The sequence below is a fragment of the Sciurus vulgaris genome, assembly GCF_902686455.1.
Source record: "Sciurus vulgaris genome assembly, chromosome: 4".
NCBI lineage: Eukaryota > Metazoa > Chordata > Mammalia > Rodentia > Sciuridae > Sciurus > Sciurus vulgaris.
The window spans coordinates 1,475,093-1,502,843 of record NC_136464.1 but is presented as its reverse complement, the minus strand read 5'-3'; the positions used below and the strand labels follow the sequence as shown (position 1 = coordinate 1,502,843).

At 57.7% G+C, this 27,751-nt stretch overlaps 1 protein-coding gene across 27 annotated transcripts in view; it reads left to right on the top strand.

Moving 5' to 3' along the window:
* The window catches only part of JAKMIP3 (Janus kinase and microtubule interacting protein 3), an 86,161-nt gene extending 58,446 nt beyond the window's left edge, over positions 1 to 27,715 (top strand). For 5 of the 27 annotated variants that reach the window (XM_079137742.1, XM_079137722.1, XM_079137733.1 and 2 more), the window contains exons 4-22: positions 4,338 to 4,553; positions 5,779 to 5,898; positions 6,830 to 6,976; positions 7,782 to 7,913; positions 9,173 to 9,208; positions 9,601 to 9,660; positions 11,882 to 12,013; positions 13,810 to 13,938; positions 15,376 to 15,459; positions 15,887 to 15,949; positions 17,763 to 17,861; positions 18,993 to 19,091; positions 19,168 to 19,227; positions 21,908 to 21,973; positions 22,683 to 22,751; positions 22,845 to 22,922; positions 23,864 to 24,067; positions 25,038 to 25,103; positions 27,384 to 27,715. In XM_079137742.1, the coding sequence (XP_078993868.1) occupies positions 4,338 to 4,553; positions 5,779 to 5,898; positions 6,830 to 6,976; positions 7,782 to 7,913; positions 9,173 to 9,208; positions 9,601 to 9,660; positions 11,882 to 12,013; positions 13,810 to 13,938; positions 15,376 to 15,459; positions 15,887 to 15,949; positions 17,763 to 17,861; positions 18,993 to 19,091; positions 19,168 to 19,227; positions 21,908 to 21,973; positions 22,683 to 22,751; positions 22,845 to 22,922; positions 23,864 to 24,067; positions 25,038 to 25,103; positions 27,384 to 27,710 (2,187 nt within the window). In that variant the 3' untranslated portion in view covers positions 27,711 to 27,715. Of the gene's footprint in view, positions 1 to 4,337; positions 4,554 to 5,778; positions 5,899 to 6,829; positions 6,977 to 7,781; positions 7,914 to 9,172; positions 9,209 to 9,600; positions 9,661 to 11,881; positions 12,014 to 13,809; positions 13,939 to 15,375; positions 15,460 to 15,886; positions 15,950 to 17,762; positions 17,862 to 18,992; positions 19,092 to 19,167; positions 19,228 to 21,907; positions 21,974 to 22,682; positions 22,752 to 22,844; positions 22,923 to 23,863; positions 24,068 to 25,037; positions 25,104 to 26,707; positions 26,781 to 27,383 lie in introns of all 27 variants that reach the window. The other 22 variants (XM_079137741.1, XM_079137736.1, XM_079137735.1 and 19 more) reach the window with 22 other exon arrangements.
* Positions 27,716 to 27,751: the final 36 nt, after the last annotated feature.

Below are 27,751 nucleotides of genomic sequence, written 5' to 3'. Positions count from 1 at the left end.
GTGGGTCAGCTGTTGGAGCTCCTTTCCTGCCACCTCCTGGCCTCCAGGACCTACTTCACAGGTCCCAGCTGTCCCGCAACTGATCTTGGTTTCCTCCCCCAAGAAGCTCCTCTTTTCTGCTTGGCTCTGTGTCCCAGGAGAGAGGCTGAGGGGAATCCAGGGAGGGTGGGGCTCTCCTCCTTGGCTTTTCTTGCCTCTGCATCCTGCCCTGTGTGGTGTATTTTATTGACTCCTAGAGGGGCTTGTTGTGCAAGGGTGAGTTTAGTGCCAATGACTCCATCATGTCTGGAACCAGAATTTTCTGAGCATCAGTGCTTTCCGAGTGCTTCTGGGGTGATTCCGGTGTGAGACCAGGTTTGGGAGCCACTATCCTCATCATGTTAGCAGACTGCCCCAGGTCATGGGGCTTCAGCATACTCTTCACAACACAAATCCCCAGGAACTGATTCTCAGACATGCAGCAGATCGTGGTGCGTCTCTGGGATGTTGAGGACTTGGGCTCCTCGACTTGGCCTCAAGTGGCATGTTCTTCTCTTTATACCAACTTCAGACCCCGTCTGGGAATGCACGAGGCTGCAGCACCTGTTTATTCTGGCCCCTTCACCTGAGTCTGTCCAGCCAGCCCCTCTTGGCCCCTGCTTTGTGGGCCACACCTTGGATAGTACCAGATTCTATCTTTCCCATGTCCCCTCCTATTCTCAGCTGGGTGACAAGCTCATCCCTGCTCTTGTCATTTCATCAGGCTCTTCCTGGACCCTTCCTTTGGGAAAATGAGCCCCACTTGATAGACACACTGTGTTCTTCCTCATCCCCGACACACCTGCTGGTGAGCGACAGCCTTCTTTAAAGCGTGAGTCTCATGTATGTGTCCAGGCGACCTGTGGAGAGCTCGTAGGCAGGGAGGGTCCCCTGAGACGCAGATCCCTCTGAAGAAGAAGGTGAGGGCCCACTGCCTGGGCCAGGAGGGCTTTGGGGACCAGACTCCCATCCTCTTCTAAGGACACTAGGTGTGGGCTGAGGGGGACTCTGCTGGTAGCACCGAAGCATGGTCAGTTTGGTCAGCCCAGGTGGGGCGAAGCCTCAGCTGGGGTGGTGATGTGTCTTGAGAGGCAAGTGCTGAATGGGCACGGAGGGGCACAGGTGTGCAGGGGTGCAGCATGCAGGGCGTGGCTGCACCACGTCAGTGGCCTCACCCTCAGCAGGAGCTCGTGAGGGGCAGCCCTCAGGCCCCAGCTACAGGCTCTAGTTCTGTACGTGGGGGATGTCCAGTGAACCACTGTCCACAGGCCCAGGGGTATGGCTAGGGAGCCACCGTGCACAGGCCCAGGGGTATGGCCAGGGAGCCACCATGCACAGGCCCACGGGTATGTCCAGGGAGCCACCATGCACAGGCCCACGGGTATGGCCAGGGATCCACCGTGCACAGGCCCAGGGATATGTCCAGGGAGCCACCGTGCACAGGCCCAGGGGTATGTCCAGGGAGCTACCGTGCACAGGCCCAGGGGTATGTCCAGGGAGCCACCGTGCACAGGCCCAGGGGTATGGCCAGGGATCTGCTGCCCACAGGGCCCAGGTGACTCTGATGCTGCACTGTTCAGAGTGACTGCTAGGAAGCAGTGTTCTGCATCCTCTGGGCTGGGAGGGGAGGGGAGGGTGGTGACTCAGGTCCTGGACAAGGACCGTCCTCCCCTCAGCAGCCTCCTGCACACCCTTCCCTGGGGACCTGCCATCACAAGGGACCTCTCCTGGTTTCTGGATGCCCCTGCACCTGGGAGGGAGAGACAGCGCGGGGTGCTGGGGTGGCAGAGGCAGCTCAGATGGCAATCAGCAGACTCAGTCCTGATTTTGAGTCATTTTCTTATCCTGGGAGGTGTTTCTTTCATGAGCAAGGAGCTCTGATCTTGTAAAGCCGACTCTGGCAGGAGACAGGTTGGACCGGGCAGGAGAGGACACAGGATGATCTGGAACTCCTGTAGCATCTAGGCAAGACAGTGGTGACAGGGTGACTACCTCATCTGGTTCACCAGGGCTCCCCAGTTTCAGCTGGGAGGTCTATGTCCTGGGAGCCCTTGGTCCTGGGCTCGTGGGTGGGGGCTCTTTGCATGGGTGTGGATGGGGCAGGGGACTGGGCACTGCCCACTGGACTCCACAACCTGTAGGAGGGAAGGGGCAGCTGCAGCTCAGCACACCAGAGCCAGCATGTCAGAGCCCCAGCCTGTGCTGATGGACACTGGGTCATCCCCTTGCAGGAAGACATCCATGCATGTAGGCATCAGGCCCCCGATCTCAGGCTATCGCCACAGCTCCCTGGGCCTAGCTGGGCACGGGTGTTGGTACCCGTGTCTGGACATGTCACTGGGTTGGAAGAAGCCCTCTGTGAGCAAGGGGCCCACTGGCTCCACGGAGCATCTGAATTGGGCTGGGCCAGGTGTCCTGCAGAAGCACACCCTCCCTGGAGGCCTTCGGTCCTGACATAACAGGAGTAGAAGATGTAGGTACACATGCTCAGGGCTGAGGTGTCTTGGCTTGAGAACTGTGGTTTGTGAAACCCCTCTGAAGCATGTCACTGATCCCTGGTAAGCGTCCTGTGCCTATGAGACAGGGCTGTCCCTCATTCCTTGATGGGGCATGCTATGGTTTAGATGTGGTATCCCCCAAAAGCTCAGGTGTGAGACAATACAAGAGGAGTCACAGAAGAAATGCTTGGGCTGGGAGAGTCTTGACCCAATCAGTGAATTAATTCATCCCCTGATAGGGTTAACTGAGTGGTAACTGAAGTGGTGGGGATGGCTGGAGGAGGGGAATTGGGGTCTGCCTGGCTTTGGGGTGTACATTTGTATCTGGCAAGTGGAGCCCTCTCTCTCTGCTTACGAAAACAGGTCATCTTGGAGCGTCCTAATGGTGGCCACCTGCCTTGCTGCCTGATGACCTGGCAGGCAGGTCCTCTGCCTCCCTCACCTCTCAGGCAGGATGTTGCGGGGGTGCTCCTGTCCCGTTTCTGGGTGGGAAAAGGCAGCGTTTGTAAACGCTGGTGTGTGGGTGCCAGGGCACAGGGCACAGGGCACAGCCGCTCCTTCATAAGGTGTCCTTTCCACCGGCCTGTTTCCCTGCTTCCCGTGCTGCCTCCTCCAGCACTGCTACATGCTCCAGGAAATGGGAATTTGGCAGTTAAGGCCCCTCTTCCTCTGTTCTGCTCACGGCTTGCCTGTGAATTTGTGCTCTGGGCCAACGAGATGCCTCGTCTGTTTCCAAGAGACTTCAGCAGGTGGCTGACCCAGCAAGACATTCTGCTCTGCTCAGTCACTTGAAGATGTTGTAAACCCAAGACATGTCTTACAAATCTAGTGCCATCTATCCCTAGTCCCACCTTCCACCTTGGTCAAGCCTGTTCCTGAGGCAGCCCAGGTGAGAGCCTCAGGGTCAGCTGTTGGCCGTGTCCAGAAGGGTTTCTTGCTGCTCCTTAGGGCAGGTGGGAACTGCAACACCTCACAGCACATGGTCCCTGGGCGCATCAGACCTGCTAGCCAGGTGCCCCACCCACCCGAGCCTCAGCTGTCAGCAGGATCAGCAGGAAACGCAGCTTCGCCTGAAAACAGTGGTGAGCACACCTGCTCCGTTGCTGCAGCCAGGAGGGCCAGGGCCTCCTGCGTGCCACCCAGCCCTCCCCACCTGTGGCCCCTCTGGGATGGGGAGCGAGTTCTGCGGGCAGCTGCCTGAGAGCTTTCAAGCCAGGGCTCCTACTTACCAAGCCCACCCTCTCCCTGATCTTTTTCATTTGGTATCGGGGACTTAACCCAGGGGGCTTAGCTATTGAGCCACATCCCAACCCCTTTCTTGTTTGGTTTTGAGTCAGAGTCTTTCTAAATACCCTCTCCCTGTTCTAAAGACGAATCCTGCCCACCATACCCTCCTGCTGGCAGGTGTGTGAGCCGGGGCATAACCCTGCTCTGCCTGAAGCATAGGAGGAAGCAGGGGCAGGAGGCAGCTCCCCTTAACCCTGCCAGGTGGTGCCTGTCCCTGTGGTTACACAGGACAGCTGGGGATGGGGAGTCTTGCTGGGTGACCTGGCTGGCAGTACAGGGGTGCACAGAGGCCAGGGCAGCCTAGGGTGAGCTGGCTGATCCCAGGAGACCCCAGAGGGGTGTGTGCATCAGCCTGGGTTGTGGGGCACCAACTTGTGTCCAGGATGGTCCACTTTTGTTTCTGGTCTCAGAGCCCAAAATGCTGGCAGGGCTGCTGCTGTGGGGACCCCTTCCAATGCCAATCTGCCTGTTTCTATAGTAACTGCAGATCTGTGTCCTGTCTGCGTGTGTGATTGTGTTCTGTTCTCCTTGTAGATGGAGGAGATAAAATTTAAAGACAGAGCAGTCTTCGTGCTGGAGAGAGAGTTAGGGGTCCAAGCCGGGCATGCCCAGAGACTGCAGCTCCAGAAAGAGGCTCTAGATGAGCAGCTTTCCCAGGCCAAAGAGGCTGAGCGGCACCCAGGCAGCCCCAGACGGGAACTTCCTTATGCAAGCGGTGCAGGAGACGCCTCAGACCACTCGGGAAGCCCTGTAAGCACCCCTGGGCCTCACCCTGGCCAAAACCAAGTACAGACACACGGCCCTGCGGGGCTCCCTGGGGAGTCCAGAGCCCAGGTCCAGCCAACTCTCCTGCCCCTGGGGCCCTCAGCTCATCCAGCTCTGGCCAGGAGGACTGGAAGCTTGTCCCCTTCCCTCCTCTCCAACACGGCAGGTGCATTGGCTTGTCCCCTCCCAGGCCCCAGGTTGCCAAGGATCCCAAAGTACCAACTCTGCTGGTGCTGGCTCCCGCCCTCGGAGACGAGGCACTCTGAGCATGTGCTGCTTCTGCCCCATGCACACAGGCTTCTGGCTCCCGCTCTCCACGTGCCTGGCGTGCCCGATCTCGCACTCATCACCAGCCATCCTCTCACGTGCTTTTCGTGTGACCATGACACTTTCTGTTCCTCCTTGGGCTGCTAATGCCCACCTGCACGGTCCACCAGCAGATGCCTGGACTGCAAGCTGCCCACCTTCTCATTGCCACCCCTCATTCAGATTCCTCCATGGTGACCTGCAATATCCTGGGGGGTCTTACTCCATGGACCTTCCATGTGGCCCCCCTGGCTCTTTGGTCCCTAGCCTCTCCTGCACCCATTGACTGAGGAACTCAAACCAGTGTCTCGCTGGGGACATATTTATTTGATTCAAGGACAAAACTGTTAGAGTCAGGCCAGCCCTGGGACAGTGACATTGCAAGAATAGAGACTGGCATTGTGGGGGCATTGCAGTCTAACTGATCAGAGTCAGCCCTTCCTGCTCCAGAGAGATCCCAAAACCACAGCCAAAGGTTTTCACTGATTCTCTAATGAAGTTCCAGTGGTTTCAAAAGTGACCTTCTAGACAGGGACTGAGGGAACACACTCCTTGGGAAAGTGACTTTTCAAAGTCTGCAACAGGCGTCTTTTCCTGTGCCCACCCTGGGAACGTGACTGTCCACCTTGCAGGCAGAGACCCCTTCTGAAGGTGCAGCCGGGCAGTGGCCGAGGAAAGCATGCAGCTGTCCCCCCGCACGCATGTCCCTGCCCTCGCCCTCCACATCTGCATACCCCAGACATTCTGCTTCAGTCTGCTCCCTCACACGGTTCGCAGTGCTTGGCTTACACCCGCCCTCCAGCGGCTGTGTGGAAGCGCAGGAGGTCGTGACGTCCACGGGGCTGTGCTCCATGAAGGCTATACGTGTCTGGGGACAGTGGTTTGCAGTTGATCTTTGTTTTAGGAACAGCAGTTGGATGAGAAGGATGCCCGGCGCTTCCAGCTCAAAATCGCGGAGTTAAGTGCTATCATCCGTAAACTGGAGGATCGCAACGCCCTGCTGTCGGAAGAGAGGAATGAGCTGGTCAGTGCCAGGGCAGGGGTGTCCCTGGGCCTCATGGGATCATGGCTGCAGAGTGGGAAGAGCCGGAGTCCACTTCCACACTCCCTGTGGAAAGGGGACATGATGGCCACAGGCTGGCCTTGCCTCTGGACTCCTTGGCCTATTCCACATTTGCTCCCGCATGCTGGTTGGCAGATCCCTGCTCTGTCCTGGGGCAGAAGGGCCCTGGACTCTGTGCATGATCTGGGGTGTGAGAGAGGACACTGTGTCAGCTGTCGCCGTCACCATTAGTCATTGAGGGTTCCAAATACCTTCAGCTCAGAGGGCGTGTGAGCTGCGCGGAGGGCCTGAGTGCTGGGGTTGACCACAGCTCTCGTGAGCAAGCAGAGCCTCGGCCCAGGCTGCTGGCTTCAGCTTTATCCCTGTCTGCAGTGCACAGGACTCGCCCCAAGTGCTTGGCTCACCAGGGCGTGGGGTGGGCGGAAGGCAGCTGCCAGCCGGCTCTCTCCCCAGGGCCTGGGAACTTTCCTCTTTGCAAGTACAGTTGGCCTCTGGGCTTATAGCTTCTGCACCCACAGGTTCTCAAGGGTCTTAAGTCAGCTCTGCACTGGACAGGTGCAGGCCTTCCTCCTGGCTGTGCCATGGACAGGACCATGTGACAACTACTTTCGCAGCGTCTGCTCTGCATTAGGTTTCATGAGCCGTCTGAGAGGAGTCGGAGTAGGCAGGAGGAGGGGCGTGGGGACTGCAGACACTGCTGCTTTCTACCAGGGGCTCTGCACCTGTGGATTCAGGGTTTTCTGTGTGTCCTGGAACCACGCCCCCTGGACACAAAGGGACAACCATGGTGGGCAGTCATGTCATTCAGTCAAACTGGACATCTTGCTAACTGTGTGGAGTCCTGTCCTCTGTTACTTAAAACATCACGTTCCATAATTAACTTCTCTTGCAGTTAAAGCGTTTAAGGGAAGCAGAAAGTCAGTACAAGCCATTGTTGGATAAAAACAAACGCCTTACTCGGAAAAATGAAGACTTGTCTCACACTTTACGGAGAATAGAAAGCAAGCTGAAATTTGTCACCCAGGAAAACATAGAGATGGTAAGGCCCGCTAGGTCACAGGGGTGTCTGTGCTGGCCACTGGCAACCCTTGCTCTGCTCCGTGGCCTAAAGAGGCAGTGGAGCCGGCCAGGCACTGGAGCCTGCGCTCACGGCAGGTCCTTGAGTGTTCCTGGGCAAGTAAGCCCGCCAAGAGGAGAGGGGCCTCAGGTGAGGACCAGCCACAGGAAGGAGTGTGGTGCCTGCAGGAAGCCACCAGGTCTCCTCTGTCCATATCTGACACCAAATGCTTGGTAAGCAAGCTCTCAACTCTGAAAATCCCAGGCAAAGGTAGCAAGAGGGCCTGGTTTCCTGGCTGCAGAGAGGGACAGGAGGAGCAGGCCTGACCCAGAGCAGTGAGCCCAGGAAGGGGGCCCACTCCTGCAGATGGGGGAGGTTAGTGATGTCTGAGTCCCTCTGGCCCTGAGGGCCCCAGAGGCCACAGAGTGAGTCAACCAGAGAGTAATCAGGGGGACCCAGGGAAAGGAGCAGGGTTGACTTTTGTCCCCTCCCCATAGAGAGTCTTTCGAGCCTAGAGCCCAGTAACGGCAGTTTTGGGGGAGGTAGTGTGCAGCTGGCATGGCACTCTCACCCAGGCTGCAGCGGGCTTTCCCGTTGGCCGGGGGTCTGAGCATAGGTGCCTGACTCACTGAAGAGACCAGCCAGGACGCGGCCTCAGTTTCCCCTGGGCTCTGTAACTGACTGTTCCAAGGCTGAGCAGAGAGGCCCTGCCTGCAGCTGAGGGCCCCCAGGATCTGCTTGTGCAGGTGAGCCCACCACATGGGACGTGGCCCGCTTGGTGTTACAGAGGCAGAGAGCCGGGATTATCCGGAGACCCAGCTCCCTAAATGACCTCGATCAAAGTCAAGATGAGAGGGAGATCGACTTCCTGAAGCTACAGATTGTGGAGCAGCAGAACCTCATCGATGAGCTCTCCAAGGTGACCACACCCTGCCCACCCTGCTCCCAGGCTGGCCGGAGCTGTGGGGCCTCCCCTGGCTGAATCCCCCACATAGTCGCTGGTCCCGGTGACCCTCCCTCGGTAGGCCTCTGTGCCTGGGGCTCCTCAGCACCCTGGAGCTCAGGGTTCAAGGCCCCACCTCTGTCAGGAACAAGCCTCGGTGGCGTCACAGCACAAGGCCACACAATTCGCTCTCCCAATTCTGGAGGCCACCAGCCCAGTCGAGGTGTGGGCAGGGCTGGCACCTTCCAGGGGCCTGGGGAGGGCCTGCTCTTTCCCTTTGGTAGCCTCTGGGGTCCCTGAACTTCCTTGGCCGGTGGCCACCTCACTCCAGCCTCCGCCTGTGTCTTCTCGCGGCCCCTCCTCTTCTGTTGGAATAGGCTCCTCTTTTGCCTCCTACAGGAACTTTGGGTTGGGTGGGCCACCCTAATCCAGGATGAGCTCATCTTAGCATCTTTAACTTAATCACACCTGCAAAGACATTATTTCCAAATCAGTTCCCATGCCCAGTTTGTGGGGATGAGGCTGTGGACGTGTCTTTTGGGGACCATCATGCAGCCCTCCTCCTGCTCTCTCCTGGGCTTCCTTTGCCCCAGCACAGGTGTGCAAACAGTGCTGCAGGAAACGCTCCACTTACTCTGATTTGGGGCCCACTCTGCCTCTCCTGGGCTCTGGTGGACTCCATGCTGAGACCATTCCCAGCGAGCTGCCTTGGTCACTGCCTGTCCTGTGCAATGCCTAAGTCCATCTCCAAAGTCCCAAGATGGAAAGTTGCTCTGCCCCCATAGGCTGCGGGGTCTGGTCTCCCCAAGACAGTCTTCCCTGGCCCTGCCTAAGATCTGAGTCCTTTTCTCATTCAATTACAAATGCTCATCAGTGCAAGTGACAATAATAATTTATGGGGGAATAGGAAAAGCTTGAAATCTTGGTCAGTTACAAATAAATGTACCTTAGCACAATTTCCAAAAGGTCTTCCTCCAGCTGCCAGGTGGGTGAAAGTCTCGGCTGCCTTGAATGGAGGCTACAATGCTCAAAGGCTCAGGGAGCCTCTGGGACTGGCTTAGGCAGGGAGGAAGGACAGCTGGGGCAGAACCTTCCCCTCCAGGCAAGGGACCCTGAGAACTCTGAGGCATGCAGCTAGGGTACTGCAGGGTCGGGGGCCACCCCAGGCTCCGCAGGGCTCTGCAGAAGCCAGATGGTCACTGCCAGTCCTGTAACCTGCCATTTTCCTTCCCTAGACCCTGGAGACTGCTGGCTACGTGAAGAGCGTGCTAGTAAGTACCAAGCTGTGATTCTCCTACTTGGACCCCCAGTCCTGTGCAACTGTCCATGGACCCTTTCTAGGCTGAAGCTGTCTTTCGGTCCACACAGAGGTGCTATGTAGTCACTAGGATGGGCTTCCTGCCGAGTGGGAGGGGCCCTGGGACACCCCAGCTCTTCCCATCCCCCACCACGGCCCCTACCATGCAAGCTGAGGGTCCTGGGGATGCCCGAGTGCAGAGCCCACCTAAATGGGCCACCACAGCCTTCTGCACACATACCCTGCATTTACATCCCAGAAACAGTCACCATGTTGAGATCACGTCCCAAAAGATGACGTGGGCAGTTCAGGAAGCTCGTGGAGCTGTGCACCTACCTAAAAAACCTCTCCAACTGGTTTTTGCAGGAGCGTGATAAGCTTTTACGGTATCGGAAGCAGAGAAAGAAAATGGCAAAGCTCCCCAAGGTAAAGGAGGCCACCAGCGGGCACGTGAGACTCATGTCCTAAAAGCCTCTTGGGAGGGAGCCCTTCTTCAGAGGCGAAAAGAAAATAATTCTATTCCTTCCCCAAACTGTCACTCAGAAATATCCAAATAGGATAAATCAATACTCTGCTTGTGGCCTGACATCAGACCCACCTGGCCCAGAAAAAAGAATCATGTGCGTGTGGGGCTGCCAGGGCCGCACTCCAGGGACATCAGGGTCAAGCACCTTGGAAGTGCACTGGGGGCTTGCAGGGGTGCCCATCCTGTGCCCCAGCTGCTGGGGTTGTGACCCACCCCTTGGGGTTGGCATTCTGACAGTGCAAGCAGTTGGTAAGATGAATGGGTATTGGCTAGGCTCTGGGCAGCTCAGGACATGGCTGATTTCACAGCTTTGGCAGAAGCTGGTGAATCTGGTTCCAGAAACTGCAATTTGGTCAGTTCACAAGGTCAGCATGTGCCCAGTCTGTGCACAGGGCTCAGTTCGACATCTCAGCCCCCCACCCCAGTGTCCTCACTGCCTGTAACAGGAGCTTGAACCCATGTCTGCATAGGGCACACAGCTCTGGGGACAGCTGGCCTGCACCCTCAGGCGGCCACGCACCCCTCCTGGGCCTGCCTGAGCTTTAAACAGCCCCAGGCAGCTGGTGCAGGCTGCATCCACAGCTGCCCATGAGCCCCACACCACCTGCATCCCTAGGAAATTTGAAGACTGGGGGAGCTTGTCTGGAGTCTGATCCTTCTTGATATGCCTATGATTTTTATTGAGCTTTTGAATAAATTCTTGGAGGACCTCACATATCTTCATCTTTCTCTGAAATGTGACCATGTGTTGTTTTTAAACACCCTGGGGTCCCTCCATGGGCCATTCAGTGTTCCTCAGCCACAGACCTGGCTTCCCTGGCCCTGGAAAGGCCCAAGGAGGGAGGAGGCTTCTAGCCTCTCTCCCAGATCACCCCAGGATGCTCCAGAATTGTCCAGAGGCCCCACCTGCTGCCCCTGCTGTCTTGGTGCCTCTGTGAGAGGAGAGGAGGGAAAACTGGGGAAGTCAGCAGAAAGGGCCTGGATGACAGGACCTAAGTCAGGCCAGAGGACTCCAGCTCTGGTAGTTACCAACCAGCAATGAGCTGGAACAGGAAGGTTTCAGCAAAGATGTTCCTGTGGCACTGGCAGGGTATGTCAGCAGGAGGAGGATCCAGGAGGCTGCCAGACCAAGGAGGAGTGAGGTGGAGTGTCAGGCAGTCAGGGAGGGGATGGACATCCAAGGACCAGCAGTGACTTGGGGCTGGAATGAAACAAGAGAACCTCAAGTTTGTGCCTATCAAGCTTGTCCATATTCTGGATATTTCAGCGGAGAAAAAACCTGGAAAAGATGGGGGCACAGGATCGACTTTTCTTAGAGAGGTCAGGACTCATCCCAGCAAATGTCAGGTGGCCACTCAGCTGGAGAGGGTGGCTGGTCAAGGGGAGAGGAGACTAGCACAGCCCTGCTCAGCTAAAGCCAGAGGACGCAGGTGTCTGGGAGGGAACAGCCACCATGGTCCTTGGGGTGGCTGATGGTCCGGGGCCCAAGGAGGAGCTTTCCTGGAAGGTCTGGCAGAGGACTCAGCAGAGACCTGGAGGCCACTGGGACCATTTACATTGACAAGGACAGCCGAGGAAGGCAGGGTCCCTGCATGTGGCTGAGAGGAGGTGGCTTTTGGAGTTCATAGTATCTAAAACCTGGATGAGAAAACCTACGGGTTCTTCTGAAGGCCAGGAGTAGGGGACACTTGGTTGAGCTCTCCAACTAGCTGGTGGAGGGCCCACTTTTGTCTGTATACATCCCATTTGTCTTGACTGATATTTATAAAAATACATCAGAAATGCTTGACTGGAAAGGGCACCACACATCAGGGCAAGTGCTTGCTATTGGCTATTAGGTTGGCATACTAGAGGTCAAGTTCAGGAGCTGCATGTTGGTCAGACTCCAGGCCATTTCCCACTCCACACTCTGCCCGTCCCACTCCGGGTGGACCAAGATGGAGCACTCACACCCAGTCCAGCAACTTAGCTCCCTCAAGGGTGGTCATGGACAGAGATGGGAGTGGTGGTGTCATGTGGTGGGTGGACAGCTGGGCAACAGGAAGAGGGGGCAGGAGGAGGCCTGGGGCTGTTGGCCATGCCCTGGTCTGGGTTTGCACCAACGCCTTGCATTTTGATCAGAAGCCAGTGGTTGTGGAGACCTTCTTTGGATACGATGAAGAAGCTTCCTTGGAGTCCGACGGCTCTTCCATCTCTTATCAAACTGACAGGACGGACCAGACCCCGTGCACTCCCGACGATGACCTAGAGGAGGTAACGCGAGTCTCCCACAGCAGCTTCTGGACTTGTCTGCCCTCAGAAGACGCTGAGGCAGGCGGGGCATGAGACTGGGTGATTTGGGGTGGGATCCAGTGCCAGGCCTGCTCTCTTGGTAGGACTCCTGGTCTAGCCCCGGTAGCCCATGCTTTTGTGCAGTGAGGAACCTGTGCTTTGTTGGCTACCTGGGTGCTGAGGGTCACTCCTGCTGTCACCAGTGCCCAGTGGTACTTCTTCCCATCCTTGATCTTGAGCCCCTCCCAAAGAGGGCTTCCCAGGAGGGCCTGCACTAGCTAGCAGGGTGGTCACCCCCATGCCAGGCCCTCATCAGGGCCTGAGAGACACTGTGAAGAGCTTTCTTTCTGGTAAAAATAGCCAGGTGCTCCTGACAGCCCAGCCTACAGGAATGGTGTCTTAGTCGACTGTTTCGCTGCTGTGACTAAATGATCTGACCAGCACAATTATAGAGGAGGAAAGGTTTACTTGAGGGCTCATGGCTTCAGAGGTCTTAGTCCATAGAAGGCTAGCTCCGGGGCTTGAGGTGAGGCAGAACATCATGGCAGAAGAGCATGGCAGAGGGAAGCAGCTCACATCATCAGGAAGCAGAGAGAGACTCCACCCTCCAGATATAAAATGTATCCCCAAAGCCACGCCCAATTCCCACCTCCTCCAGCCACCCCACCACTTCAATTATCCCATCCGGGATGAACTCACCGATTGGCTGAGACTGATGCAGTTCAACCATTTCTCCTCTGAACCTTCCTGCACTGTCTCACATGTGAGCTTTTGGGGGACACCTCACCTCCAAACCACAACAGATGGCTACCCTGAAGTCCAGCAGCTGTCTCAGCCCCAGGGCCAGAAGACAGTGCTCATCTGACTGGCCCAGCCCCTGTGGCTGTGGATAGGGGGTAGTGAACCTGGTCAAGGCCATGGGGGCCTTCCCTGGCAGATACTGGAGGATGGCCCAAAGGCCATGAGCCTGCTAGAAAACCAAGTCGTCGTAGCAGACCTTGGCTGGAAGGCCTGGGAGGGCCGTGGGAGGGGGGGGAGGGCAGGGTTTCTGGGCTCGGTCACTTCTGGATATGGTCACCCTGCCAACCCTGGGGTCCACTGGGACTTATTCAAGTCTATAATAGAAACACCTGCTCCAAAGAGAGAGAGAGAGAGAGAGAGAGAGAGAGAGAGAGAGAGAGAGAAAACAGAAAGAGGGAGGGAGGGAGGGAGGAAGGGAAGAAGGAAGGGAAGAAGGAAGGAAGGGCAGAAGGAAGGACAGAAGGAAGACAGGCCTGCTCCTGTCTTCTCTGTGGGGCAGCAGGTGTCTTCCTGGGGGGCGCCTGCAGGAGGAAGCCTGGGTGCAGGTTGCTGTGGACTGGCCAGGGTGGCAGACCTGGGGTGGGCAGCCCTGAGAGGAGATGTGTGACCTGGGGCCCTGGGGCCCTCCCCCAAAACACAGCACACTTCCAGACACACACCTGCAGAGCAGGGCCATGTGCAGACCTGGTCAATAAGGGAGGATCTGCTGCTCAGGGCAGACTGGCTGGCAAGTAGGAGACCCAGCAAGGCCCCTGGCCAACCTGAGGCTTGCCCTGGCTTCAGTGCCACTGGCCCCACGGTCTACCCAGGAAAGCCTTTCTCCCAACAGTCCTGGGTGCCCAGAGTCATCCCCCCGTGCTGCCGGAGACCCCTCCATTCTTCCTCCCTGGAGGAGCAGGCACCTGGCTGGGGTGGTGCTGGGGGCTGAGGCTAACGCTCTCTCTCTGGGTGCACGTGGTGCCCCTGCTCCTCTCCAGGGCCTGGCCAAGGAGGAGACGGAGCTGAGGTTCCGGCAGCTGACCATGGAGTACCAGGCACTGCAGCGAGCGTACGCCTTGCTGCAGGAGCAGGTCGGAGGGACACTGGACGCAGAGCGAGAAGTTAAGGTCTAAATGACTTCTACTCCAAGCTTGGCTCCACTTGGCTCCTCCCACTTAGCCCTGAGGCCTTGGCAGGGACACTTCACCTGCCCAAACTTTTGGGCCAAGCCCCTTCTCTCCCACAGTTGTTGGGATGATGCCCATTGAGTGATGCCCATTGAGGCCACTAGCGATCAGTGTTTGTGGATCTGGTAGCTGGGTCGTCCTGGGCGGGGGACGGGACTGGCCGAGTGGAGACAGCACAGATGTGGGCGAGGGTCCTTTAAGAGTCCCTGTCAGGGGCTGTAACTGAGGCACATGGGCCTGCAGGATGGAGATGAAGTCACCTGCACCCAAACCTGTCTGATGCCTTGGGGAGTCTGTGGCTGGGAGGCCCTGGGATGAAGGGACAGCGTGGGGCTCAGTTTTCTTCAAGTTGCTGAGACTCCTCATTCATCCAACAAGCTTGAGCTGAAACACTGGCCTTCCACTGCCCTGCGCTTCGCCAGGCAAGCCTGCTGGGCAGCAGGGTCCCTCCTGACCACCTTGCCTGGGCATACTCAGCAGGGGCGATGACATTCAGTAAAGACTGGAGGGGCTGATGAGTGCCCTCTGCTGGTCTCCAGGGGCAGTGACAGGAAAGGGGTCCACCCTTGCCTTTCCCACCTCTGGCTTGAGAAGCAGAGATCAGAAAGGACATTTATCTGCATAAAGGGGGACTTCAAACATTCCTTCTTGGACTTTTTGGATTTATTTTTTGCATGTTCCTAGGAGAAAGGAAAATGTCTCTGTTCGAATTGTCCTAAGGCTAGGGACGGAGCTCATGGAACCTACCGTGGGCCTCACGAGGTGATGGATCTCTGTGCCTGGCCGCCATCAATTTCCCCAGAAGCTGCCCCAGAGCATGGGCAGGCCATGGGGTAAAATGCCCATGGTTTGGACCATGAGACCCAAGTAACCCAAGGGAGAGCAGTTTAAACCTGGCTGGAAACTCGTTGGTGCTTGGGAGGAATTTCAGGGCGCTGACCTGTAAATCAAAGGGCAGTTTTGGGGCAGTAGGGTGAGGGAGGCGCAGAAGGGGCCGTGATCCCAGGGGCCAGCAGAGGGCTCTGTGTGAGAGCAGCAGCACTGTCGGGGGCAGTAGCAGATCCACTCAGAAGCCTCTCTGAGGGCTCCGTGTCACCCAGGGAGACTCACATCCATCTGGCCAGCCCTGGGCACCAACAGTGAGCAGACAGAGCTAGGCATCGGGGCCATCACGCCTGTGGGCCAGGGCCTTGCCTCACGTACTCCCAGTTGTCCACATGAAACCTGGGTTGCACACAGCCTCACAGCTGCCCGCTTCCTGGAGACCGCCCCAGAGGGGACATTCCCAAGGGCGAGTCCTCTGACCTGCGTCCCGGGAGCCGTTGTCTGTCCTGGCCGTTGGAGAAAGTCTGATGTGTCTTTCCTCCCATTCTACAGACCCGTGAGCAGCTCCAAGCAGACATGCAGAGGGCACAGGCCCGGGTGGAGGACCTGGAGAAGGCGCTGGCCGAACAGGGGCAGGTGAGCTCTCCAACCCTCCAGGGGTGGCCTTCTCCACCCTAACCGGGGGCCTCCCCAGAGGAGGCTGCACGCTGTCTGGTGGAGTAGGGGGACCTTGTGAGATCGCTCTGAGCTGGGACTTGCTTCTCAGGGCACCCCCTACCCGATCTGCCCATGGAGGGCCTTGGTCCTTGACACATTAACCGCAGATAGACAAGAGGACCCCGGGGCGATGGCCTGCAGCACTGCCAGTGTCCTGAAATGCAGCAGTGCAGCACCTGCCTCTGTTCACCTGACACCCAAGGCTGACCTGCACCCACCCCAGGCCATCCACTGTCATTTGGGGCCATGCCAGCAACTGGGTTCTCATTGTGCTGAGGGACAGGAATGTGGCTTTACAATGTCCTCCTGCCGTGTCCACGTGTCTTCCTTTCCATTCCTTCTCAAGGACACAAAGTGGATTGAAGAGAAGCAAGCCCTGTATCGAAGAAATCAAGAGCTCGTAGAGAAGGTATGTGCGGCCTCAGGGCGAGTCTGGCAGGACCCCCTGCGTGCGCGTGCGTGCGTGCGTGCGTGCGTGGGTGGAGTGGGGGCATGAACGAGCACTCGAGCTAGGTTGCTTCCCTGCTGCGGCCCTGTGCTGCCCACGGAGGTCCCTGGAGGCGCATCTTCCGGAGCAGCGTTTCCCCCTTGTCCCTGACGGAGGAGCCGTGGCCTGTTCTCCTGGTCTGGTGGAGCCTGTGGCGGCAGAGCATCCCAATTTGTCCTGCTTCCCTGACGGGCTCCAGGGCTGGGGGTGGCCAGACTGTGTGAAAGCCGCCCCTGCGGAGCCGCAGCACCACCCGAGCTGGAAGCCGCAGCGCGCCAGGGAGCTCTGCCCCCGCAGTGCTCATGCTGAAGGCTGCGCAGTCCTTGAGGAACAGCCCCTTTGAGAGCCCGAGCCGACCCAGGGTTTCTGTTTGCGGGAGATTGTGTTTCCAGCCTGACCAGGTGACTCCTGGAGTGACCCCACTGTGGGCTCCCTTGGCCCCTGGATGATGCTGTTGCTCCAAGAATACTGTCGCTCCTCCTCACCCGGGCCGGGCTTCATTAGAATGACTAAAATGGGCCAGGAGAGGTGGCACGCAGCATCAGCGCCTGAGCTTCTGCCAGGGGCCACCAGGCCTGCTCCAGGTGCACACAGATGAGGAGGCCTGACGTGCATTCCAGGGTTTCTGCCTTCGAAATCGCAGCCTCCCCTTAGTGAGCTGAGTTAGAGGGTCCACAGCACCGAGGGCCTTCCACTGTGGGCATCTGTCAGCTTGCTCGGGAGGCCCTGCCATCGCTATGCACCAGCAAGGCACACCCAGAAAGACACACACCTGGACATATGCACACTCACACACTGGCATGCATGTGCAAATGCTCACATGCATACTTACACGTAAGCACCTTTGTGCACACACGGGTGCTCACATGCACACGTAGAACTTGTGCTTTTCTCGCCATGGTGGGCACAGGTCAGGTTCCTGGCCCACAGGTGCCTCACTGCAGCCAGCTGCCCAGCACCACAGCTGCATGGCGGAAGTGGCCAGCCCCCGACTCAGCATGTTCACTCCCAGGACACCAGTGCTCCTGGGCATCTCCTGAGTGCCAGATCAGTTCCATCCCGGGGGAAGGACACTTCACCTGCCCGTGGTGGACACCTGCCCTCATGCAGCTGCTGATGACGTGTGCTGCAGTGCCCCTTGTTTACGTTTGTGGCTAGAATGAGGACTCAGTATTTTTTTTCCAGTGGTGTGGGGATTGAATCCAGGACCCGGCACATGCTAGGCAAGCACTCTGCCAACTGAACAAGGGCCTCCACATCAGTTCTTCCATTGCAGCTCCATTCCAGCAGTCTCTTAATGAGCCGTGTCAAACCTGGAGCATGGCCAGGCAGCTGGGGGCCCCGGTCACCCCCAGGCATTCGTGTGCTCCCAGGCTCTGGTCTAGCCTGGACTCCAGAAGTGGCTTGGGGCCACCTTGCTCTCCACTGCACCTCCCTCCCCATCTCTGCTCAGGGCTGTTTCTGCAGGTTTGCGGCTCCCATTCACTGCCCCAACACCCCATGCCCTTTGAACTAAGTGGTGGAGGCTGACGGAGCATCACCAGGACAGACCAGACTTAGGCTGCACTGAACATTTGGACCTCCTGCACCCTGAGTTTCCAGGGCTGGGCTCTGGGCAGGTCAGCCATCTCTAGGACAGCCAGCACTGGTCCAGAAAGCCAGGCAATTGACCTCATGTACCCTCTAGTGGGAGAGACTGGACCCCTTCCCACCTTAGGCATCTTCTGTTCTTCAGATAAAACAAATGGAGACAGAGGAAGCCCGGTTGAAGCATGAAGTCCAGGACGCAAAGGACCAGAACGAGCTGCTGGAGTTCAGGATCCTGGAGCTCGAGGTAGGGGCCTCGGGCTGGCGCCTGAGCTGGCATGGCCGCAGTGCTCCAGGACAGGCCCCTGTTCTCAGGCCTGTAGTCTCATGAGCCCTTGAACAGGAACCCCAAGCCCCGGCTGGAGGAGGCAGGGGCAGGTTGTTTGAACCCTGCATCTAGGCAGGGTGCAGCCTGCAAGGCAGCCGCGGTGACCTGGATGCAAGGGCAGAAGTCACACCAGGCAGCAGAACGGAGCTGAGCAGAGCAAACCCCAGGACAGGGACTGCTGCCACACCTGAAGCCCCAGCGCTCAGGGCAGGGTCCCCGCACGTCGCTGTGGCCGCGACTGCTACAGGGGTGATGAGACCCCAGCAGTTGGCCAGCAGACGTTTACTTCTTGCTCAGAGAAGCCCCGAGGGGGGGCAGAGGGCACCACACAGTGACCAGGCTCCATCCTGCATCCTGCCTTCCCCATGTGCTCCAGTGCCCCGCAGAGGCTGGGCATGGGCAGCCATGTCACCATGCTCATCTCTCACTGCCAGGGTGACCGGGCAGTGTGGTCCACCATCCATTGGCCATCCAGCCATCCTCTATTTATCCATTCAAGCAGGCACTCAACCTAGTGGTCAGAAACCTACTCAGAGGCCAGGTGACTCCATCACTCAGAGATCCTCCCATCACCTCACTGGAGACAGGAGAGCTGTGTGGCCACTCCACGTGGGTGCCCATCCCTGTTGGCCTCCTGGGCTTCTGTCTATGGTCCAGCCTGTGATGGCGGTGCAGCACCATCAGCTGGTGTTCTCCAGGGCAGGGTGACTCTTCAGTGCCACCTCTCCTCTGAGCCTCCTGACAGTCCCCTGCAGTTCACCAGTGGGCAAGCAAGTGGCTCTGGGATGGACCTTGCTCAGGCCACGTAGCCAGGAGCTTGATGGAACCAGTATTCCACATGCCCATCTGGAGTCGGCAAATGTACCAGGGCAGTCTTCCTGGAAGTCCACTGAGTTTCTACCACAGGGCCTCCACCAGGGCTTGATGTTCAGAAACACCAGATTCCTTGAGTGGGCTTGGCCAGGTCCCTGAGCCCCAGCACCGACTCCTGGGAGGGAAGAGACAGGGAGAAAGAGGCCACCATGCCCAGTCTTCTGCTCTCTGCCTTAGGAGAGGGAGAGAAAGTCACCAGCCATCAACTTCCACCACACACCCTTCGTGGATGGGAAGAGCCCTCTCCAGGTGTACTGCGAGGCTGAAGGCGTGACGGTAAAGCCCTCCCCCGCACGCTCCACACCCACCAGCCCGCCCGGCTGCCACTCACCTACCCTCTTTTGCTTCCTAGGACATCGTGGTGGCGGAGCTGATGAAGAAGCTGGACATCCTGGGGGATAACGCCGTAAGTGTATGTTGCTCTCCTGACTTGTGCATGCCTCCTCATGCAGCCAGCCTGTGCAACTTGTGCATGCCTCCTCATGCGGCCACCCCTGCCCAGCTTCTGTGAGCCCCATCCAGTCCCATCACAGGCTGCCCTGCCCAGAGACCCTCCCCAAAGCAGAGAGCCTGCTCAGAATGGGCACCCTGCATTTGAGAGCAATCTGCTCGGTCTCTTTGTTCCTACACTCGCCAGGATCACCGCTGTGCACACCCTGATCTCCAGCTAAGGGTACTTCCACTCGCATGGTTTCCATTTATGGAATCTCTTTCAGACTTTAGTGGGGTTGGGGGATGTTGCTCATAGACACGTCAAGATTCAGGGGTTCCTACTTCCCTGACTTGGACTTCCCTGACTTGGTAGAAGAAACAGAGTCCGTAGATAATCCCCAGATCTCATTTGGGGCAGAGTTCCAATTTCTATGGCTAACTCCTCAAAATAATATCAATTACCAAGTAGACAAAGTAATTGCACTACTTCACCCCCATCCATCCAACATCCACCAGTCTATCCACACATCCACCATCCATCCACTCATCCATCAGTCCGTCTGTTCCCTCCACCCACCCATCCAACCTCCATCCTCCATCCTCCACCCAAAGACATACATCCGTATATGCTTCCTCTGTCTCTTCATCCATCTGCCCTCCATCTATCCAGCAATCCATCCACATACATATATATAGACATATATACATCCTCCATCTGTCCACCATTCATCGTCCATCCACCCATCCTCCATTTATCCATTCACCATCCATTTATTCTCATTTACTCATCCATCCATCATCCATTTATCCATCCATCCATCCATCCAAACTCCCTCCACCTTCCATCAATCCATTCACTATCCATCCATACATGCACTCTCTCCTTCCATCTGTTCATCTATCATCTACCCATTCATTCATCTACCATCCATCCATCCATGTATCCATCTATCCATCACCCATCAACCCATCATCCACTCATCTTCCATCCATCCTATCCATACATTCACCTCCTTTTGTACATCCCTCCATGATTCATCCATTTATCCATCCCTGTCACCTATTCATCCTCCTCCACCCATCATTCTACATCTGTCTACCCACCATCCCCATCATCTATTCATTCACCTATTTATCCATCATCCACCCACCTATCCTCCATCCATCAATCCTCCATCTACGCTCCACCTGTCTGCCCTCTATTCATCAATCCATTCATCTACCCTCCATTCATCCATTCATCACTCATTCATCTGTATATCTGTTTACCATCCTCCATCCATCCATACATCCATCCACATATCAATCCCTCCATATATCAGTACATATTCTATCTGTCCCCCATCTGTCCACCTATCCTCCATCTATCCATCCATCCATCCATCCATCCTTTACCTGCCCTTCTATCCTCCATACATTTCCCCAACCACTCTTGGCAGGGAATGCCTTTTCTCCTTGCTGTCCTATCACCTGGGGAGCAGTTAGAAGAGCATGGGGGCTGTCCTGGCTGTTCCTGCCCCTTCCCAGACCTGGTGGCTCCATCATGACTGCAGGTGGTGAAGCTCCACCCCACAGTAGGGATGGCTGTGGGCGTGATGCACTCTGGCATCTGACTCGGAATCAACCCCCAACATGGGCTCTTGAAAGTCATATTGGGCACCCTATGATTCACAGCTAGAGAAACTGAGGCTCCAGAAGGCACCTGGGTCACAGAGCTGATGAACCGGTAGCCTTAAAATGACAGCTCTGCCCAGTTCTGTTTCAGGGCTCCTTCCAGTCCCACAGCTGTCCACCCAAGCTGTCCACTATCATGACTGTCCCGGAGCAATCGCATAGCCCCAAGGTCACCCCCCTAGAGTACAGGGACAGAGGAGACTGGGGACAAGAGAACAGGTGGTCTCAGGCTTTACACTCAGAACATCCCATGGAGAATCCAGGCAGGTCCTCTGATGTGCTAAGGGGTCATTCCTTCAGGTCTTACTGTGCAGTCTTTTCAGGCAAACTTCACAGGTACCTCGTGACCCAGGCCTGCACTTCATGGGTCCTGAGTCACGGGTCTCCATTGTCCCTTGGAGCTGATGCAGGTGGCAGCTGGGTCTGAGCATGTGAAGTGTCTACATCCTCAGGAGAAGGTCCTTGGCCCTAAAGCAAGACTGACCCTTCCCAGAAAGACCACCCACTGGTCCCTCTGGACTACGTATTAATAAAACATGCAGGGGAAAAAAAACCAAGTATTTAAAGCATTTCACAACCATGAATAGTTGATCTACTCTTGAGGTTGCATGAGCAGAGCATTGACTTTAAACAAAGAAAGGGTGTAGTAAAGGCCTGCCCACTAGCCATGGTGCCCGGCTCATCCCCAGACCTTCCTCACCATGGAGAGGTGGTCGAGGCCCATCCACTAGCCATGGTGCCCGGCTCATCCCCCAGACCTTCCCAGTTCTGCAGTGAGAGGATGAACTGAACAGTACCCAGAGGGCACAGGGTGGAGGGCAGCATGTGTAAGAGCCCCAGGGGGTGTCGGGGTGTCTCAGTAAGAGTATCCTGCCATGTAGCCCACTCCCCATGCCCATCCCATCAGCCTCGCTGTGAATCCATCGCCAGGCTCCTTCCGGAAGGTGCTGCCTCTGACTATGCCTGTGTTCTGCTTTTGGGTGCAGAACCTGACCAATGAGGAGCAAGTGGTTGTCATACAAGCCAGGACGGTCCTGACCTTGGCCGAAAAGGTAACCTGCAGACATTGGGGGAGGGCCAGGCTCCTTTGGGCCTCCCTGGTATCACTCAGCCCTGGAAGATCCTCTGCCTGGGAAAGGGGCTAGAGGGTGGGCATGGTCCACTAAGTCCTCTCTGCCCCAGGGACAGGCCTCTCACAGCACTGGCCACACCCCTCTACAGAGGGCAGATTCATCCAGACACCACCAGATGCCAGCTCTGCCTTGGTCCCCTCCCAGAGGCTGGAAGCTGGGTGGCGTCTGAGACTGCCAGGTTTCCTGATGGACCTGCCAGGACCCTCCTCTGGGGCTGCCCAGTCTACCAACTTGCTCCTGGCCCCACCCCTAGCCCTTACCTGCCTGGGGGCTACTGTCAGCACCCTCCTCAGCGGAAGCATGGGGTGCCTAGCAAATGGGGGTTTCAGGAAAGGGGTCACCCTTCTCTCCCTCTCCTGCAGAGCTCTACAGTGCAGGGTGCAGCATCGGTCCTCTCCCAGGGGCCAGCACTCCTGGACACTAGCTAGGGTCGCAGGTGGGACTAGACTTGACCAGGTGTGCAGAGCCCATGATGGCCCAGCCCCGTCCTGAATCTCCTCCCTGAACCAGGCCTCCCTCCACCTGTCCCAGGCTGTCTCCATGGAGCCGGGGGAGGGGCAGCCTAGGTGTCTGTGAGAGCGACCCAAGGGGACTCTCTCTGTCACCTGCTCACTCTGTTTGTGCCCAGTGGCTCCAGCGGATTGAAGAGACAGAGGCGGCACTGCAGCGGAAGATGGTGGATCTAGAGAGTGAGAAGGTTGGTGGCCTCTGCCCAGCCGCGTGGCCCTGGATCGCTCCTGCCTCCCAGGACGGCGTGCCCGAGGCCCAGCCCTGGTTCTCCGTGTTTCAGGAGCTGTTCAGCAAGCAGAAGGGCTACCTGGAAGAGGAGCTGGACTACAGGAAGCAGGCCTTGGACCACGCTCATAAGGTAAGGGAGACCAGGCTGGAGGACCTGCTCCCACCCTGCCGGTCAGAGGGCTCCACCTCTGCCTTCCTCCCTCAAGAACCCCAGTCAGAGTCCCGAGCCCATTCTGCTGGCCCGAGGATGTTAGCAAATGCTTCCCCAGCCAGGCACAGCACAGGCCCTGACAACTCGAAGCAGGCAGGGTGCTGACAAGACAGAATCCACAGGAAAGCGGAACATGTGTTAGCCAACTTTTTGTCGCTCTGGCACAACACCTGAGGAAAACAGCATAGAGGGGTTTTATTCTGTCTCCTAGCTTCAGACGTTTCCATCCACAGTTCCTTGACCTCATCACTGTGGGCTTGTGGAGAGCTGGGTCATCATGGCAGTGAGGTATGGTGGAGCAGGACTGCTCTCCTCATGGTGGCCAGGAAGCAGAGGGGAGAGGGAGAGGTGTGGGGGGTGAGAGACCAAACTATCAGACAAGAACAACTTAGAGGAAGAAAAGTTTATGTAGGACTCTCAGTTTTAGAGGTCCAATCCATGGTCCAGTCCATGGTCCCAGAGCATGGTCCACACCATTGCTCTGGGCCTGCGTTGGGGCAGCACATGGCAGAAGGGCGTGGAGGAGGACAGCTGCTCGGTTCATGGCAGGCAGGAAACAGAGAGCAAAAGACTGGAGCCAGGGACCTCCCAGTGACCTGCTTCCTCCAGCCCTGCCCTACCTGCCTGGTTATCACTAAGTAATCCGTCCAAATTATTAATCCATCAAGTGGATTAATTGGCCAGTGGGGTCACGACTCTCTTCGTCTCTGAGCATTGCTACATTGCCCAACACACCGTGGTCCCCCAGCTGCTGCAGGCCTCGTCCCCAGTATGGAGGTGACCCGGCCTCCCTGTCCAGCCCTGGGGAGGGCGGGTCACCTCCAAGAGCAGGGAGGACTGACGGGCTGCCCTCTGCCCAGCACGTCCTGGAGCTGGAGGCCATGCTGTTCGACGCCCTGCAGCAAGAAGCTGGGGCCAAGGTGGCGGAGCTGCTGTCGGAGGAGGAGCGCGAGAAGCTGCAGGCGGCCGTGGAGCAGTGGAAGCGCCAGGTCATGAGTGAGCTGCGCGAGAGGGATGCGCAGATCCTGCGGGAACGCATGGAGCTGCTGCAGCTGGCCCAGCAGGTGCGCGGGTGGGGTGGAGTTGGAGGTCAGGTGCCGCCTTCCGTGGCCCTCCAGTGACCGTGCCCCGTGGCCCAGCCCCTAACCACATACCCTGCACGGTGGCCTCGCCCAGCCTTCGGCCAACGGCCTGCCCGCCGATGAACTTCCACACTGCGCTGCTGAGACCCCAGGGAACAGCTCCTTCTTTCAGGCCCTGGCTCCGGGTCTCCATGGCGCCCCCCTCATGGAAGGCTGTGGTCTGGGACAGCGGCTGGCAGCCCAGCCCACTGGGCCAGTTTCACTCTCCCGAGAGGCGAGGAGCCCTGGTGGCCTGGGCTCCCCAGCTCCCCTGGGAGAGCCAGTGGCCTGGAGAGGGCTCCTGTGGATGCATTCCAAGCTAAGAGCACCCTGCGGGGTGCAAAGGGCTCGGACTGCAGACCCAGGTGAGCGGCTGCACTGGGCACTGGCTCACTGTGACGGTCAGTGGGGTGACGCTGTGTCCAGGCTCTGCCCACCCCTTGTTAGCCCACCCGCCATGGTCCCCTTGGTCCCCAGGATAATCAAGGTGAGGATGGCCTCTGCAGCCCGCTTGCTGCATCAGATTGGCTACTTCCAGGGTCGCAGGCCTCCCCCTCGGGAGGAAGGCTCTCCTTGAGAAGGACAGTGACTGATTCCTTACCATCACCTCGGTGTCTGGCCTACGAATTCCGACCTGAAGGAATTGGAAGAGTATTATTCCTGCCACAGGAGGTGTAGCTGTGGAGGACGCCTCCACTCTCTTTGGAGTGAAGTGGCAGACTGGGGACAGCTGTGTCCAGCTTGTGAACCACAGGACCAGAGGCCAGCCCAACCTGCCAGCTGCTCTGTGGCTGTTAGTCCATCGAATAAACAAAGATCTTGAAAGATTTCTTCTCTCCTCCTCCTTCTTTTTCTCCTCTCAGTTTCTCAAATACTCAGATTATTGAAGATTTTCCTCCTCTTATCATTGCAGAGAATTAAAGAGTTAGAAGAAAGAATAGAAGCTCAGAAGAGGCAAATAAAGGAGCTGGAGGAAAAGGTAACAGGAAGGCAACTCTTGGTGCTTGTCGTGCCTGTGGGGCTCATGATACAGAACAGCGGTTGCTCCCGTTTGGAGCCACTGAGCAGCCTGGCCACCCCCTGAGCCAGGGTGGAGTGTAGCAGAAAGGGTCGCCAAAGTGGGAGCTGCCAGGTGCTTGGGCCAGGAGACAGGAGCCGCCTCCCGTGACCTAGGCCTGCAGCTTCAGTGGGCCAAGCTTCCCTGGGCCTCGGCTTCCCCCCTGCGGCCATGTATATTGGACCAGTGGCCTGGGGCCCCTTTCCATGCAGGAGTGCTGGGTGGTACTGAAACACTCAACCCTCCACCGGCACTGACAGACTCGGGGCTCCACTGTCAGGGCGGAGGGTGCACCCCACTCTCCATGTCTGCTCGCCTCGACTGTTCTTCCTCTGTGTGCAACTTGGGGCTGGTTCAGTGGTTTCTTAGAAAATGGTCCTGCCTGTGGGACAGATCTCACCTAAGTGACCAGTTCCCACTGAGTGAAGTGGCCAGTGGGACTCCCATTGTCCATTCCAGAGGGAGCAGGAGGCTGTCATTTTGTCAGGGCCTCCCTAAGGCACGCCTTGGATGCTCCCTGCCCTCCAGGAGAGACAGGCCTCTCTGGAAAGCAGTCCCCTTACAGCTGGCCACTGCCCTTCCACCACCTACCCGAGCCCATCTGCCCCTCCTCACTGACCATCACTGCCCTGTCTGTGGGGGCTTCAGGGGTTTGGCAGGCCTCCTCTGGATACACAGACCCTCTGTGAGGAGCAGGTCCCAGGGTTGTTCAGGGCACGGCCTGTAGAACGAGGTTTCCACTAGAGATTTTGGTGCCTTGTGAGGCTAGAGGGGACTCAGCTCTTGGAGCTGCAACCTCTGAGGCCGAAGTCTCCCACGCCAGGTCAGCTCCATCATGCTCTCCCCCAGGGCACCTGTTGGTATTCAAACCAGAGCAGCTTTAAGTCCGGGGCATTTGTTTGAGCTTAGCTGAAGCAACTCTTCATTGCCAGGTTTTCTCTAGAAGGGTCTGGCTTTGCCACCAGGGTGAGGCTTCAAGAGTTAGATCTATGCAGGTGTCATTGCATGTGATGGCTCAGAATGGCACCGAAACCCAAGTTGTGTCAGATCTCTTGTTTGCCAGGCACTTGGGATCTGCCCGTGAGGCTGCAGCCACCAGCAGCAGCCTGCTCACTTTCTCTGCACAGACCCCTGGCCCCAGAGGCTCGCCCCACCCTGCTGTGCAGGGGCCCCGGCTGCCCACGCCCCCAACCCCCATGAGGCTTGCTGTGCCCCTGCACATTGGGTGTGGGGACCCCAGATACACACACCCCTGACCTCAAGAGGCTTGCCCTTCCCTGCCATGCTGGGGACTGGCTAGGTGTGGGGACCCTGCTGCATGCCCAGCCCAGCTCTGGGCAGTGCTGGTCCACGAACACATCCCGTGGGGCAGCACCCTGGTTCCTCACAGCTTGCATGTCCTGATGCCCCCAGCCCTCCCCATCTGGCCCCTCTGTCTTGCTGTCTGAAACCAGGTCATTTCTTGCCAGAAGCACTACAAACTCTTTTCTCTCTCTCTCCCGTCTCTCCACCCCCTTCCTTTTCAGTTTCTATTTTTGTTCTTATTTTTCTCCCTAGCTTTCATTCTCTGGTCATAGCTGGTCTTGGCCCTCTGACGTGGTGAGTACCTCACGGGCTGCCTGGGGCAAGGGGCCAACCAGCTCTACTTCTGGTGAGACCACAGTGGCCCCTGCCCACCAGGCAGCTGCCCGTCTGCAGCCTAAGAAGCCAGGAGGCCACTCGAGGGCCTATGCAGCACGTTTGAGTGCCACCATGCCCTCCAGAGCCAGGAGTCCCTCCCAGGGGTGGGGTCCACCCAAGGGTGCAGGGGGAGCCTGCCCCAGGGCTGGGACCCCAGCATTGGCAATGGGCAACCTCTTCTGCAGCAGAACAGTTATGCTGTGATCTTCCTGGTCCTTCTCTGGTAGCTCCCCAGCACCAGCCTGGGGCCCCTGTCCCCTGACAAATGGGCTCACCCACAGCCCATGGTAGCAGCCCACAGGCCTCTGCTCAGCCCGCAGATAAAGGCTGCCCACCATGCCTGGTCACTGCTTCCCGCCCGCCAGATGAGCAGGCACAAGGGACACAGCATCCTTGTTGTTCTCAGTCTGTGGACCCCATCCTCCAGCGGGTGCCAAGAAGGCCCTTCCCAGGGAGCAGTGGTCACCCTGCCAAGCAGCCCCATCCCCCTGACGCCTGTGCTCTGCATCTGTGTCTTTGCAGCCCCCCTCAGAGTCGGACCCCTGTCCTCCAGCAGGACCGGAGAGTGACAGGTGCTGGCAAGGAAACAGGACACTGCATCTCATCCCTGCAGACCGGGAAGGGTTTGAGCTCTGCTCACCCGTCCTGTGGAGGACGAGGGGGACGGGACACTCTGAGAGGGGGGCACCCTCTGCCCGGGATGAGCCGGAATCAGAGCTAGTTCTGCTGGCTGGGGCTTCTCTGGGAGAGGCCTGGCCTTGGCTGCTGGACCCTGGGGTCTCCCCTCTCAGACAGCAGTCCCCATCCTGGTCACCAGGATGTGTGGCGTTCCCTGCCAAGCAGGGGTGAGCCCCGCTCCTCTCAGGAGCGAGCCCCGGGCGGCCTCCTCC